Source organism: Anser anser, assembly GCF_964211835.1.
Source record: "Anser anser genome assembly, chromosome: 19".
NCBI classification, from domain to species: Eukaryota; Metazoa; Chordata; class Aves; order Anseriformes; family Anatidae; genus Anser; species Anser anser.
The window spans coordinates 9,169,881-9,185,744 of record NC_139740.1 but is presented as its reverse complement, the minus strand read 5'-3'; the positions used below and the strand labels follow the sequence as shown (position 1 = coordinate 9,185,744).

The following is a 15,864-nucleotide window of genomic DNA, read 5'->3' as shown; positions in this document are numbered from 1 at the left end:
GGTCAGGGAGTTGCAGCGTTTTTTAAGTATTTCTCCTACATGCCTCTGATGTTGCAACTCTTCTGCCATTGCCCCGGAGAGATCAGTAAGACTAACAGGCTTGAATGAAACCTAAACTTTCCTTTTATAAATAAATGTCCGTTTGAAGAAATTGATTGTTATTAGGTTTCTGTCTGTATGATTGACGTACTTTTATGTACAGTTACTGTATTTAAATATTTTACATACTTAAAAAAAATAACTGTAGATGCCAACAGCAATGAAGCAAATACCCATGTTATACTCTGAATAATCTGTGCACTTTATTCAATGTATTTCAACTGTTTTTTTAGCACTGACTCAGAGTTATATAAAGATGTTGCGATTTTGCCAAATGAGCAAGATCTAGTGAGAGAAGAAGCACAGAAAATGAGTAGCCTTTTACCGACAATGTGGCTTGGAACACAGAATGGATGGTAAGAAAACGATAATCTTTTAGATTCATTTAAAAAAATGATTTTAAAGGTACTTCTTGGCCCTATAGGCTGATAACTGTCTCAAGTCAAAATTAAGTGCAAAAAGCCCTCAAGAGCCAAAACCTTGTATGCTTGGCTACTTTTGGGCATTAGAACTTTCAAAGAAAGTGTTTTAAGTGATTAGCAAGTTCTTTTTGGCAGGTAATGCTTACCTGTAGAAAAGTCTTTTTGTAGTGAAAGGAATGGTCTGATAGTTCTTACCATTCAATATTATATTATGCTAGAAAATATTGCCTTTTCTTTGTAGATACATCTGCAGTAAAACTTTGTAATGTTTTAGGTATCTGGAAAAACTGTTCTGCCTGCTAATGTAGTTTTCTTTCAGTCTTTATATAGTGTTCAGTGGAATGTGTTTTCTTTTCAATTGTGGATTTCAATTATAGGGGTTTTACCTGTGTTTTTCTCCTGCCTGGTAGACCTTTCTTAGTGCTTTTAATCCTTCCTGATTTGTCTTTTCAGCCTGTATGTTCATTCGTCAGTGGCCCAGTGGAGGAAATGTATCCATGCCATTAAACTTAAAGATTCTATTCTCAGTATCGTGTAAGTCCTGAAAGAATGTCATGTAAATTACAATTAACTTCTGTTAAAGTACATGTGAAGTAGTTTTTTATTTCCTCTCTAGGTATTGGGAATGTCAGCTGCCATAAGTGAACACATTTTTTGAGGGGCAGTGGAAAATGCTTAGCGAGTGAGGAAAATTAAGAGATCTTGTATATATTGCAAATGCTGTCGCTCAAATGTTGAGTTTCTTTGTAGCTGCATACTCAAAGCAGTTAGAGGTTGTTATCCTTGATGTTTCCTTCAAGCATTGTAGCTTGGTGTATTAAGCTATCTGAACTAGATTTTGAGTCACTGTTACTGTCTGTTCTGTTGAGCAGTATTGTAGAAATCAAAACACGCAGGCTAATGCAAATATAAAAAGTATACTGAAATTTAAAATGTTTATAGTTTATTTTAAACATACATTTTTAGAAATGCAGTCTAATAGTTTATATTCTTGTACCTCCTTTCTTTTACCAGACATGTAAAAGGAATAGTATTAGTTGCACTAGCTGATGGAACACTAGCAATATTTCACCGAGGAGTCGGTAAGCATTCTGTTAGGTCTTGAAACAGTGAAGTTACAATAGTACTTTTGCAAGAAATATGCCTTTCGTAGTGTTTTGAAAATGGGTCCCCCAATGTCTGTTTTGCAGATTGTATTGAGAAATATCTCTTATTTCAATTGCAATCTCAAGTATGATGTAGATTTTTAATACTTTATTTAACCAAGCATAACACTTGGTGTAAGTTCAGGGAAATTTTAAATGCAGCAGTTAGGAATCTCCTGTTCTCTTCCTCTTGCTCTGAGACACCCAGGTTCTTCTATTTGGAATCACCACCACAGATTCTGACTCGAAAGTTCCTTTTTATTGCTTAAAGGACTACAGAGTGAATGAAGCATCGAATGTGGTATATAAAGTGTGAGAGCCTCTGGCCCACTGCTTTTGTTACTATCACCTTCTGTGCATCCTCTGCCTCTGTACCTATACAACACATAGTTACATTTCTTTATAATTTACTTGGCTGTCTGTTAACAGATGCTCTTTCACATGTTTAAGTACTTAACTCTTAAGTACCCTTATGGCATATTTAAATTCTTAAAGCACTGGCCAACGTTTCTATGCTCAGCATAGTCAAGCAGCAAGTGCCTAGCGTTGTGTGGGTAGTTGCTTGTTATGTATATATACTGATGCCTATCCAAGTAAAGCATTTAGCACTAGGTAACTTGCTGTTTTTAAAAATGTTTTGACATGTATTAAACATGAGTCATGGTTCAACCTTATTATATAAAAACAAAGTAGCAGTTGGTATGTTGGTAGTTCATACAACTAATAGCTGCTTTCTTTAATGCGGAGCTTAGACATAAATTTGTATTGACTTACCCAGATTATTACAGTGCTTTTGAGAAATGAAACTCTTAAGATATTTTGCTTTTAACTTACTTTTAAACTTATAGGAACCTATGTTTTGGTTTTTTTTTCATTTTTTTTATTTTGCCTCTGTCTTTAAAGATGGTCAGTGGGATTTGACAAACTATCACCTCTTAGACCTGGGCCGGCCGCATCATTCTATAAGATGCATGACAGTGGTACATGACAAAGTCTGGTGTGGCTACAGAAACAAAATCTATGTTGTTCAACCGAAGGCCATGAAAATAGAGGCAAGTTTAAAATGGTGTTTCAAATAAACGTTTTGTTTTAAAGCTATCTCGTGCTACAGCACAAACTCCTGAGTAACTCTGGAGAACAATTCTTTGTTCATCAGCACAGAAATAGGCAGACAACTTTGTTTTAGGAAGTAGTTTTAAATTTTCTTAAGTTGTTGTCATTGTTCTGGAAGAGTTTAAGATATGATGAGATAGTTTTTATTTGTAGGAAGTGATTATTTTGGGGTTTAGTTCTCCACTTCAACCTGGCGAGAAATGAGAAAATGTCTTGTAGATCCTTGCAGGTCTTGTAAGGCTAGCTCCCAGCTCATTCTTTACATTCATGCATACTTACGTATTCATTATGTTTTCCGTCCCCCTGTAACCTTCTCTAGAGTCTGAACACTTTAGAGGTTTGTAAGTGTTAATCTTGAATGTACTCTCTCTCCAGTTAAGGAATGTTTTGTTTATGTAAGGTGTGTAAGCTGTTTTCTGCAGTGTTTTATGTATGCAAGTACAGGAATTGGCTATGTTTTCTGAAAGCTCTTAGCAATATTAGTAGTTGAGCTTTTGGTACTTCAGCTTCTGGTACTTGGTCTGAGATATGGACCAGACTTTCAGGGTGACTGCTTAGCTCTTCTGAAAATATTAAGCACCCAATTCATAAGTTCTTTTTGGCAAGTTACATATGTAGGAAAACTGAAAGGAAAGAATTCATGCAATAAAGAACTGAGTTGTTTTGCTGGTGGATAGCGTGTATTCTGCAGGGGTGAGCTTGTATGCAAGAGCAAGGCTTGACAAAACTAGGAAGAAAAGCACCTTTGGGGCATACGTATTTTGTGCGTCGTCTGCAGGACCTCACACCAAAAAGGCTTCTGTATAAAACAGATGGAAATCAGAGTAGGCTGGGAATGTTATTTACATAAGAATGTAGTAGGAAATTATGGCTTTGAGATCATGCTTCAGGGCAGGGAATCAGCCTTTTTATTATTACTTTATCAGCATCACATGGTAATCGTCGCTAAGCAATGTTTTTGCTAGTAATCTCACAAATCAGGGAATGGTAGATGACTTAAGAAAATTGCTGGTATTGACAGTGTATGAGTAGTAGAGAAGTCCTTTGTACTCTTCTTTATTTCATTTTCTAATTTAAAATCCAATCTTTTGTAGAAGTCATTTGATGCACACCCAAGAAGAGAAAGCCAAGTGAGACAGCTGGCATGGGTGGGTGATGGGGTATGGGTGTCTATTCGCTTGGACTCTACTCTGCGTCTCTATCATGCGCACACATATCAGCATCTGCAGGATGTGGACATTGAACCTTATGTAAGCAAAATGCTAGGTAAGTTGATAAGAAACTGTAGTATTCTTACACCTCTTTGTATCTGGAGCTTTCTTATTCTGTTATGAGCCAGTCAATTCCCATTGCAAACAAACTGGATGGGTGGGTGGAAGTCTAGTCAAACCCTGTTTGATGTGAAAACTTAATTCTGGAAGTAGAAGTGTAAGTCTGTCTGATAGGTCTCTGGTATAGTCTGATTCTACCAGATGTCTAAGGTGTCTCTGAAAACTCAGAACTATTGAGAAAAATGGTACTTGGGCAGGAATCAATAGATAAAGTAAAATCTTTCCCTTTATTACTAGAATGATGCCTCTTTTAGTCTGAGTGGGAAGAACCCATTACTTCTCTGCAAAAAATGCTGTTTCTTTTCCAATACAAATGCAGGATAGCATATTCCTACTGCTGTGAAAGCTAATAAGGCTTCTGATTTTTCATTATGTTTATATAAGAGCAATTTGACTACCTACGTAACAAATATAGGTAATTGGACCAGTGGAAATCCTTCACAATTAACTATTATGCCATCAGTGTAAGGGGGGCTAGTGTAGCATACATTCCGTTTAGCTTGACAGCTTTCTTCTGCTCCCCTCATAGCATTAATGATAGTCTTTGAAACTTCTTCACTTCTTGAAGAAACAGTACCATTTATTTTTATGGGTGTGAGAAACTATTTCACACTGGTGAACTCACCATCTTTTGTTTGAAAAGCTTCCATGGCACTGGAAGCCCCAAAATAACTTATTGTGCAGCATTGTATAACTGTTGTATCTTTTGTGCTTTCTCACAGTTCACATTAATTTCTTTCTATATAGATTCATGACTTAATTCACAGAAATGCTGTAACTTTTTTTATTTTACCTTTACAACTTGGATGTGCTCCTCTGCCTTATTTGTTTGAAGTGGGAGGGAATTACTTGTCAACATGAGTTGGGAGTTGAAGTTAAGATTCTGTTATGGAAGTAAAATTATTCTTGCTCATAATTTTTGATGAAAAGCATCTTTTGTTTTTAGGTACTGGTAAACTGGGATTCTCATTTGTGAGAATCACAGCTCTTATGGTGTCTTGTAATCGTTTATGGGTAGGAACAGGAAATGGTGTCATCATCTCCATTCCATTAACAGAAAGTAAGTAAAATATAAATGAATAGCACTGTGCAATATGCTGTAGTTGCAAAAATAATATTAAGGTCATTCAGATGCTTGATAATGGATAGAAAATTTTACTGCCAGGTCTGAATCTTTCAGGTTTGTAGCAGATTGGACCTGCACAATGTTTAGCACCTAATCTGTGCCCATGGTTACAATTCTGAGCAAAAAATCCTGTCTCCAAAATTGCTTGCGCTTCAATTTAAGTGGACTGGCTTGAATGCAAGAGGCACCTTGAAGCCTTAGTACTAGCAGTGTTTGTAGGAGTTGATTGCTTGTAAGAGATAGCTGTGGTGTTGTAATTAATGTTATGATTGCCATATGATCACCAGAGTAGGTTTTCCATTTGATTTGAGCAAGTTGGTATTGTTGTAGTACAATTCAGCTATAGTTTTTGAGAATTCTTCACAAAGTTTGTATAAAGGACTGGAACAGCACTAGTACCAGCTGCTTCTAAGGACATGTTCAAAGCTCTGGGAGTTCTAAACACGTTCGTTAAATAGAACACCAACTTCTAGGTAAAATTCCAATACTGTAGATCCATCTATCTGCTTAAAAACAGACCCTGAACTCTTGTTGTAGGCTGAAACTACTTGGGAATGGAGGCAAGTATTCTGATGTGGGCAGTTGAACCTTAAGAGAAGATGGTCGAGTTCAAGGGCAAAATGAATCTTACAGGTTAAGCTTTGGAAGAATTTCTCTGTAAATTGGTTGCTTGAAGCAAATAACAACAAAACAATGATACTTGTGTCTAAGATTAATAAAACATATGGACAGAAGTTTCAGAAAATAAAAAGTAGCACTGGTAGTCTTGATTGTACTGTGTTTTGTATCAAAACTAGTGCAATCTGATGGGTAGATTTTAGGGTAACTTAATAGTAAAAGGTCTTCATGTTGTATCTGCTTTGTTGAACAGCACATACATGCGTTTTTCATACTGTTCCATTACATTGTCCATCCATTCAATAAATGTCTTTTTTTGCATTGCATGAGTCTACTAGGAAAGGACAGGTTTCCTATCAAGGAATTTGAGATAGTTTAATTCATGCTTTCAAAAATTATAGCTCTTAATTTGCATCAAGCTTACTTTAATGTTTCCAGAGGAGTGTGTTTTAAAACAGTAGTGAACATGGAAAAAAAATCCCTATTAAAGTTACTTGGTTTAATTTCAGTGTTGTTAGTTGCTCGTGAGTTGGAACAACCATTTGTGGATAGCTTGATTGTGGGTTTGAGAACCCTTGTTATAAATATTCAGGGTTTCAACAGCGGTCACATCCGTGCATAATCAATTGCGTATCTCAGTTCCCTAGGTCTCATTAGCAGGGCACCTTCCAGATCTGCAGATAGTGTTTCAAAAGGGCACTTGAAAACAAGAGTAGTTATATATTACTTTGGTAGTTTCCTGCCAAGGAAAGAGAGAAAGGGGAAACATTGCTAATCAATGATAAACTCTATAGCAATAAAGCACATGAAGGTGACAGTGCTTTTGTTGTCCATTTTGTACTGAAACTTTAATAACAAGATGCTGTTCTTTGACTTAATATTGAATCTTCTGTATTTAAATATTTACTGTTTTAGGAGCTAAAATTTTAAGCTCTCTTATCAAAACCAAAATACAAGAATGGTGGGTTCTCATTAATCCTTCTCCTCTACTGTCGTACCTATCCATTTCCCCTTTCCTCCTTTCTCACTTTAGCTGTAATCCTCCACCAGGGACGTTTACTGGGGCTGAGGGGTAAGTGCAGATCCTGAACAAAAATCTATTTTCAGGCTTCTAATAGCCACTTTGAGGCTGTTTTCCACTCCCTATAGATTTACCCTTTGTATGTTCCTAAATGTTTTTCCACTTGCAGTTACTGCATTGCAGCAGTTTTATGTTTGCTAAATGGCCACCAATCTGCTCAGCAGTTTAGTATATCATCCTGTGTTGCAGCTGAACTTTCATACAGACTTTGTTTTTCTTCCAGCCAATGTGATACCATATCTTATAACTTTGTCATTAATCCACATCGTTTACTGTCTTGTTACAAATCACTGTTTCTTTCACTTCTTTGATAGTCTTTGGAATGGAGATGGCTTGTATGTCTAGCATGAGTACTTCTCTGTTTTAATGCATTTTAAAACTTCTCAGTAAAAATCAGATAGAATTATAATACGGTAGCTTCTTTATGCCCACGGGTGGCTATTTTTAGAGATTTTTTTCACTTGCAAGGGGATACCCTATGATTAGTTGGAATGAAGGTGTCTTTAGTTATGTTACATACATTGAATTTGCTCTTACTGAAATACATTAGAGGTACTTATTCCCTGTGAAAGATATAAAACTTTCACAAATTATTTGTTTTCCAAAAGTAGGATATTAAAATTTGGTGTTTATGCTAGACTAATAAGAATCCTGCTCCATTTTCTGATGTACTTAAAATAACGAAGCATGCAATCTTTTTTCTTTCCAGCTCTGTCTTGAATTGGCATTGCTGCCCTCCTGTTTCATTTTTATCTAAGTTGGCTTTAGCTTTTAGATGGTACCATAAGGTTTCTTAACAAATAACCATTTCTGTAATTTGTTCTTTCAAGCAGAAAACAGTTCTTTTCTTCTTTTACAGCTAATAAAGCAGCAGCAGGTTCCGGAAACCGTCCAGGGAGTGTAATACGTGTATATGGAGATGAGAATAGTGACAAAGTGACTCCAGGAACCTTCATACCATATTGTTCAATGGCACATGCACAGCTTTGCTTCCATGGGCACCGTGATGCTGTTAAATTCTTTGTTGCAGTACCTGGTGAGCTTTTTATCATTCTTCAAATTAAGTTTCTTTTTTTTTTCCCCTCCTTTGTTTCTTAAGCCTAGAGTTTTAGGCAAAGATAGCAAGTGTATGAAATTGTCTTTGGAAACGTACTTATTACTTTTTGTAAGACTTTTCTGATTCATAACTGCAGTACTGTTTAGTGGGGCAAAAAAGGGGTTGGCCAAAAAAAAAGACGACTTTTTTGCTTTTGTCTGGGGCAAGGTACTGTGGAAACTGAGTACTTGCCTGTTGAGAAGGTGGTAAACGGCTAGCTGACACAAGGTCTGATTTAAGAATCTGACGTCCTGCAGGAATGAGGAACTACTAAGGGAGAAGACCCCAGAAGAAAGAACCTTGTTTGAAAAAGCTTAAGTTTTCTAGGAGCTGTGGTGCTGGTGGAATTACCCTCTCAGCAACTTCATATACATGGTGTGCTGGAAGTAAATGACAAGTTTACTTAATGGGCTGACATGTGCTGAATCATTTCAGTTGTCTGAAGAAGTCCTTAAGTCTGTTTCAGTGTCATTGTCTAGATCTGCATGCCTGTGCTGTGAATTCTGTCAAGAGGCATTTAATTCTGACTTGCACTGAGCTGACCTGACTTCATCTCTTTAGAGAGAGGTGAAAGCAGAGCATAGCTAGCTTTTTTTTTTTTTTGCTGCTCGTTGTAGAGATAATAAAATCCAAAGTTAACTGTATTATTAGGCATTAGGTATGTCAGCCAACAACTAAATTACAGGTGGTCTTATTCTGTGAGATGGGGCACAAAAACGTGTTCTGTATGTTTTGATACAGGTCAGGTGGTTTGCCCACAGAGTAGTGGTGGAACAGAGCTAACGGGTGATAAACCAGCCCAAGAGTCCTTCAACCAGAGTTCCTTAAAATCAATGTTGGTGATAAGTGGTGGAGAGGGATATATTGACTTCAGAATGGGTAAGAAATACTGAATTTACAATCAGTTATAATTCCATAATGAAAGTCTTAAATAAGGTCATTAACCATATAAAAACTTCCATTGTGATTGTGGACTGCATTTCTGTGGTTAGTCAGTATGTGCGTGTTTGCTAAGTATATAGAAGCCTCTTTATTCTCATATACACACCTTCAATTTCCTCTTCTCCTCCCAGTAAACCATGACCTCTGAGAGACTACTGTTTGAGAAGGTTTATTTGAAACTCTGCTTTGGAGTCATGTACCACCTTACCTTTTATGTATTCAGCCTTATTTTGAGAAGTTAAGGTCTTCCTTCTCAAGCTGCTGAAAAATATGTCTGTAGTTAAATGACCTTTTGTGGTCAGTTTGCATATTTAAGTATTACATGAACAACACTTAAACCAAGATTTGCTCATGTTTGAGGGAAGAGGGAGAGAGTAGTTCACTGTTATCTTTAGACGCCCTTCTTATTTTGATCACTGGTTTTTATTTTTTTTGGACAGCACTTTTGCATGATCTAGCCAATAAATGATCTCTTGTGCAAGCCTTTTTATTTTTAATTGAAACTTTTGGGGAAATGTAACAAAATGAGTGTTATAATTCAATGTTTAGAATCTGCAGTGGGAGAGTTTGAAAAAAAAAGTGCCCCAAAGGAAGTCCAACTCCTGATTTTGAACTCCTTTTTGCCTTAATCTGTTTCTAGTGATCATCGGGGGGGGGCAAAAAGAAAACACCCAAAACAACAATAAAAATCGAACCAACCCCCCCCCCCCCCCAAAAAAAAAAAAAGGGCCAGCCCAAATGCTGTTATCCCCAATGCAAAACAAGTTCCTGCTAGTAACCCCGGTGTAGTTTATGTAGGAGGTAGGACTTAGTAATTGTGTGCCACGTTGCAGCGAGGTATTGAAAACTCTGCACTTGTTCTAAGCAAGCTGGTATAGCCACATACCAAACATGCGTTTTGTTGTCCTTGTGGCATGATGCAAAGACTTGAACATAAGCATAGTGTAGTATAAGCTGCATTAACTCAGCCCTCGCCACACCAGTGCAGCAAGCTGGCTCAAGAGCAAGTTCAGTCTATTCTGTGTTTAGATTCATTAGAGCTGCAAAGTAGTCTAACCAGAATCCCAGCCAAATTGTGACTTGAAACCTTCCTGAAGCTGTCAGTAAGTTCCCATTTCATCTGATTAAACTGATCTTCTGTACCACAAGACTGCCTCTGTACTGATGTTTATTGCTGTCTACATGAGGTTTTGTTAGTGGTTAGTCTGTCACCTTTGATCCAAGTTGGCTCACATCACAAAGTTTAGATGCAGTTGTAAAAATGCTCTCCTCTTTTGAAGGGTAATAAAGGAGAGTAGGTTTAAGGATGCCTTGTGCCAGTGTGTGCAGTGTTGTGACAAGCTAGGTTAACTAGAACAAGAGGAAAAGACGAAAAGGACCACTGTTTATCAAAAACATGGATGTTGTATTGTCTTATTTGTGCTCAATTACTGCTCATATTTCTAGAGCATTTTGTGGTTTGTGTGTTTATGCTAGTGCACTTTGTAGCATAACCATCTTCGTTTCCTCCTGGAAGATGCTACAGGTTTGCAAGTTGGGCCATTTCTTTTTTACATCGAAGAGCTAGAAGTAATGAAATATGTAGAGTTGAGATACTCACAAAACTCTAGTTAATTTCTGATGGGGCTAGGTTTGAAGAATGCAACTGTCAGAATACTAGGCTCAAAATAATTAGGCAACAAACTTCCAGTTTGTAACTTACATATCTGAGATCCTGAATATTCCTTTTCAGGAGCATGTGGCAACTACTGTGTTTAGTGAGCTGTAAATCTAGATGTCATTTATTTTGCTTCATTTGGTGTTTAAAATGTTCTTGTCTGCCTGAATCAAAGCTGCTGTTTTTCAGGTGATGAAGGTGGAGAATCTGAACTCCTTGGAGAAGCTCTACAACTAGAACCTTCTGTAGCCAAAGCTGAGAGGAGTCACTTGATAGTGTGGCAAGTAATGTATGGCAGTGAGTGAGCCTGTAGGATGCAGCTGGAGACCTTAAAAACTAAAAAGGAAAAAAAAAAAAAAAGCTTCTGCATGTTTTTTTTATTTTGTGAAACATGTTTCACTACATGATGTTGAAGCATTTCTTTGCTGTTTAACTTTATATTGCAAATCTGTCATACCTTTACCTATACAGGAATTACCTTGTGCTGTTTTACTGCAACGTTGTTACATGGAACAGTATAATGAAATCAGAACTTCCTCAAAACCGGTGTGCACACCATAGTAAGCAATCGAGACATTAGTTTTACTGTACCACAACAATCTAATATAGTTCACTTCTTTGGTAGTCTCACTTGAGTTTGGCTTTATTTCAACTGAGCTTTATTTCACTGTATAATGCATTGAGTAAAACAGCAAAGTTATTCCCAGAGTATTAAAAAAAAAAATTAATCAGGTGGATTATCAAGGTTCATCCAAATATTCAGCGAGGGCTAAAGCAAACTGTTTCAGCTTTTGTTTTCAAACTTGGAAAGTCTTGCTTATGTAGTGTAAACAGATTAATTTGTTATTTTCATCAAAAATTGGGGGGGGGGAAGGGATTGTATAGAAATTATGACAATATTTAAATAAAACAACATGTTTTCACTGTTGAACCTTAAAGTTTGAGAACTGCTGCCCTCGATCAGCAATTTTGAGCATAGTGTTTTCCCATTTCCCTGACATGGATACATGTGAACGACTGTTTCCAAAGGGTATCCTTAGGATGATTTAAATTGGAAAACAATTGCAGAATTCTTGAACCAGGGGATACATTTTTTTTTCTTGTCTTAACTCCTTATGTCCTAAGCACTAGAATGATCTTCTCTGCCTAGCTGGTCAAACTCATGAGGCACTACATGTGTGAAGGTTAAAGACCTCAAGTAGAGCATGAGAAAAGACAGAGTGTACAGGAAAAATGCATTCTGCCCAACTGAGATTGTAAAGGAACTTTAGTGCCAGATAATAGGGTACAAAGTGTATTTTTTGTAGCTGCATACCCCCATTTAGTCCCACCCAAAAGAAGTTTAACCATGTTAGCAGGATTGAGAAATTGTTGAAAGTCAGGAGACTCTAATATCAGGCTGACATTCTGTCTACTCACTGTCTATTTTTTTAACCATAAGTGTGAGTTGAAGACTGTCTTCCTTTTACATTGAATTTCCTACATTAGTATCAAACTTAAGTTAAACACTTCATGACTTCTGTTCTTCAGACTATTTTAAAACCTAGATTTGCTCTTTCATTTATTTGCTAGAAAATACAAATTTGAGGGGTTTTAATAAACATCCAGCATTTACCCCCCAAAAGCTGGGACTGTTCTGTTCAGATTAGCAGAAGAATTAGTAAATTGATATGTGAGAGAACTGAACAGTTTCAGAGGAGTAAATGTAGAAACACTTTTTTAAAACTGCCTAAACATTTTTATGCAATAGGAGCAGTTCTGGTCTATCAGGCAAACATGTGTTTATATATTTTCTTAATTTTTTAAATGAACACATTTAGCTGAGGTCTATTGTGTAAATATATATTTAGGCAGCTTTTTCAAATGCATATCATAGCTGATAAACCAGAAAAACTCCATTCAGGTCTGTTGGTTAGATTTATATGTATAAATACTTTTTAAGCAACATATTTTGTACACAGCTGTTCCTCTCGTAAATATGTATTTAGGACATGAACTATGTAGTAAAAAAAAAAAATCCTTATTAAAGAAGTCTAATATCTTGGTAGTATTTTTCTCTTCAGAATGCCAAAAGTGATGAGAGCATGTTGTTCATAATTTGCTTTCCAAATTCATCTTTAATGTCACTCAAACTACTTTGGCGTAATTATAAAGTCTGGGAGCTCTTAAAAATTATACGAATACAGAAGGTAAACTGACTTAATGCTCTTATAGAGACCTATTTAAATCTCCTGTAGAAAAATGTATGCTGAACTTGAAGCACATCTGAATTAACTTATGAAATTGGATGTCTAAGAAAAATGCTGTCTAAACTTTTACAGTTGTGCAGAATCTTCACTGTGAGTGGTGCAGTTTCATTGCTTCTCCTGCCATCGTAAATTCATTTTTCTTCAGAAAGCACAGTCTCCAAAGCTTTTACTCACTGGTTGATTGTCACGTTCTTGTGTTCTCAAAAAAACCAACCAAACGCACAATTCCATTCCTTGGTTCTTGTATAGCATTTTATTTGTAATTAGTAATGATCAGTTTTCTTTGGCTTTACTGCTGTCAAGTAGAGCAGTAAAATCTGGCAAGTGTGTACCTGGTCTTTTGCCAAATGTATCTGGTCCACCGTGCCATTTTAGTCACCTCAGTGGACCAACTTGAGCAGATTTTTCAGCAACGGCTATTTCTGTCCAAAAGTAGACAGGTTTTTAAAGAAAATAATAGATTAACTATGTACCACTGTGGGTGTAGATAAAAGGCATGTGCACTTCTCTGTATTTCTCATCTAAAAACTATCCCCTGTCCTAAGGTACAGTAGATTAAATGGATCCTTATTCTCATCACAGTGCACTGGGATTTATATGCTCCTGACTTAAGGTCACTTTGAATGGTGAGTAAAACAAGGAAAGCCCGAGGCATTGAGATGACAATACACCCCTAAAAATCAGTCTCCAGAATGTTTATGCATACACTCATATATGATTAAAGCATCATATAAATAGGAGCTAATCTTTTGATAGCTACAGCTTGTTAATAGTTTGGAAACATTTCGAGCACAAAATATGCAGCACATTACTTGCCTGGGTAAGGGTGTTTGCATGGTAAAGGTGAAATGCATTGTATAAGCTGCTGCATTGTCCATTTCTTGTAAAGGTCTTCCTGCGTTGGATCAGATAGAGCTGGCAGAGCGTAGACACTTTATCATAGGCTGCCTTAGTAACAAACAAATGTTAAATCTGTTTTATTATACTAACTGTTCTAAAGAACGTGTGTCTTTTAAAATGCTGTGTAACTGAATATTTATTTCCATGTGAGTATTATAAAAGTTACCAAAGGATTAAACCTGACTTAGCACTCTTGTAAGTGACCCTGTCTCAACAGGGTCTTGTGAAGGCCCTGTTCTGTAAAACAAGACACGGTAAACTCAAATACAGTTCTTTAGGGAAATTAAATGTTTTTTTCTAACAGGGTTATGCCATATTGTAACAACCTATGTTGCACCTCAAAGCATTTTTCTATACACTAAATGTCTCTCCCGCCCTCTAACAAAATTAAGTTTCCTTTATTAATTTCGTTGATGCACATTTCTCAATCTTTTAAACATATTTTAAACATTTTATGGTCTGTAATTTTTGAAAGTTTTGTCTGTTGGACACTTTACGCTGAATTTTACTTGCCTCTGTAATCCAAGATGGATACTACAGCGTTAAACTTGCTGTCTGTTAAAACTTGAGGCTTCTGTGAGCAGAAAAGCTCATATAGCAGTGTAGTTATTTCAGTATTTATTTCTATTATTGAATCCATGGGGTTCAGAATGTAACTTTGTACATGAAATATATATAAATATGTATATGAAACATGCATCTGATTTGGTGTTTTCTTTGTGGTCTTGTGTTAAGTTCAAAAGCTTTTGATGCTACCAGAAGGCATAATAATTTTATACTAGCAGGTAAATATTGCCATCATAAATACAGGTAATCTATTTGAGTCATCCCACAACTGCTCTAATCCTGGTATCTCACACTGGGCCTAAGCAAAAAACTCTGAACTAAAACTGCATACACTGACTGGATCCTAAATGCTGTCTTCATCTCCTATATAGCCTTCAAACCTACTGATTCATAGATTAAGACTAGAGGATGGATAACCACTGAACTTGCAGTTCAGGTGAGGTAGCCGCTGACACTGGAATTTATTTTCCAAATTTTTTAGCACCTCACAAAAGAACTGGCTTCATTCATTTAAGCCCGAAAGTACGTTGGTTAGTTACTGCACAGCACAGGAAATGATATATTTACAAGGCAGAAGAGTGAGGGCTGGGTGACCGGTTTCTCCTGCAGAAGCAAAGCACTTGGCTAGAACCAGGTTTTCAGTTGTTTCTTGGGATATCTGCCACATTCTACCCGTTTGTCCCGGCACTTTATCTTGAGTCTGTAACAAGTGGCCATGCCACTGAAAATATTTGGTTAACCTTTGTTGTAATGGGTTCTGATGGAGCCCTCCTTGTGCAACAACAACATTTTGTCCCCTTGTGTGCTGGTGAACATGGTAGGCAGCAACATGCCCCTTGCTTGTGTGTGCTGATGTACTCTTGCTTCTCTCAAACAATATTGAAGAGCCTACATAAAGTTGCTTTTGATTACCTATAGGATGCAAATACCTTGTATTAACATATACAGAGATTATTTTTGATCATTTACTGGAATTTTCTTGCAAGATCTTTGCCTTGTTGCCTTTCCAGAACAGATGTACTGACATATCCCTCAGTGTTTGTTCTCAGATGTATCTGTTCATATGCGTGTCAGTGCACTGTGCTAATAAGAGGGTGTATTAAATATGAAGAAGCATCAAAAGAATCTTTACTTGGGAAATGTTTAAGCTTTCTTCTCCTAGCCCTGCTGTGCATGTGGATAAGTAGTTTGATTCTTCAGATTTCTTATTTTAAAAGTGCTTATAGCACTGTAGTTTACAATTCTATCAAATGACATTTGGAAACTGAAGTTTTAAGCTGTGATAAATGCCCAAGCCATTCACCAGTGAACATGACAATAACAGGAAAACCTAGCAGGTTTTTAAAAATCTCAGTGGTCTGTCTCCTGTAAAAAGAAGCGGCCAGCTTCAAATCATAGTATGTAAAATGTTTGTTTGCCTGAATGCTTTTTTATTGGAAAGTACTCGTCTGCTGGAAATTAAACTTCAGGCTTACTGAAAGAGAGTGAATTTCCTTTTTTTTTTTTTTCTTCTACAAT

General features: G+C 36.7%; 1 protein-coding gene across 10 annotated transcripts in view; it reads left to right on the top strand.

The window, feature by feature from the left end:
* SPAG9 (sperm associated antigen 9) overlaps positions 1 to 14,476 on the top strand; it is a 63,151-nt gene extending 48,675 nt beyond the window's left edge. For 5 of the 10 annotated variants that reach the window (XM_083805689.1, XM_083805685.1, XM_083805688.1 and 2 more), the window contains 10 exons: positions 333 to 455; positions 975 to 1,055; positions 1,536 to 1,603; positions 2,570 to 2,718; positions 3,874 to 4,045; positions 5,057 to 5,170; positions 6,888 to 6,926; positions 7,795 to 7,971; positions 8,773 to 8,910; positions 10,820 to 14,476. In XM_083805689.1, the coding sequence (XP_083661815.1) occupies positions 333 to 455; positions 975 to 1,055; positions 1,536 to 1,603; positions 2,570 to 2,718; positions 3,874 to 4,045; positions 5,057 to 5,170; positions 6,888 to 6,926; positions 7,795 to 7,971; positions 8,773 to 8,910; positions 10,820 to 10,935 (1,177 nt within the window). In that variant the 3' untranslated portion in view covers positions 10,936 to 14,476. The remainder of the gene's footprint in view (positions 1 to 332; positions 456 to 974; positions 1,056 to 1,535; positions 1,604 to 2,569; positions 2,719 to 3,873; positions 4,046 to 5,056; positions 5,171 to 6,887; positions 6,927 to 7,794; positions 7,972 to 8,772; positions 8,911 to 10,819) is intronic. The other 5 variants (XM_083805691.1, XM_083805687.1, XM_083805690.1 and 2 more) reach the window with 1 other exon arrangement.
* The last annotated feature ends 1,388 nt before the right edge of the window (positions 14,477 to 15,864 follow it).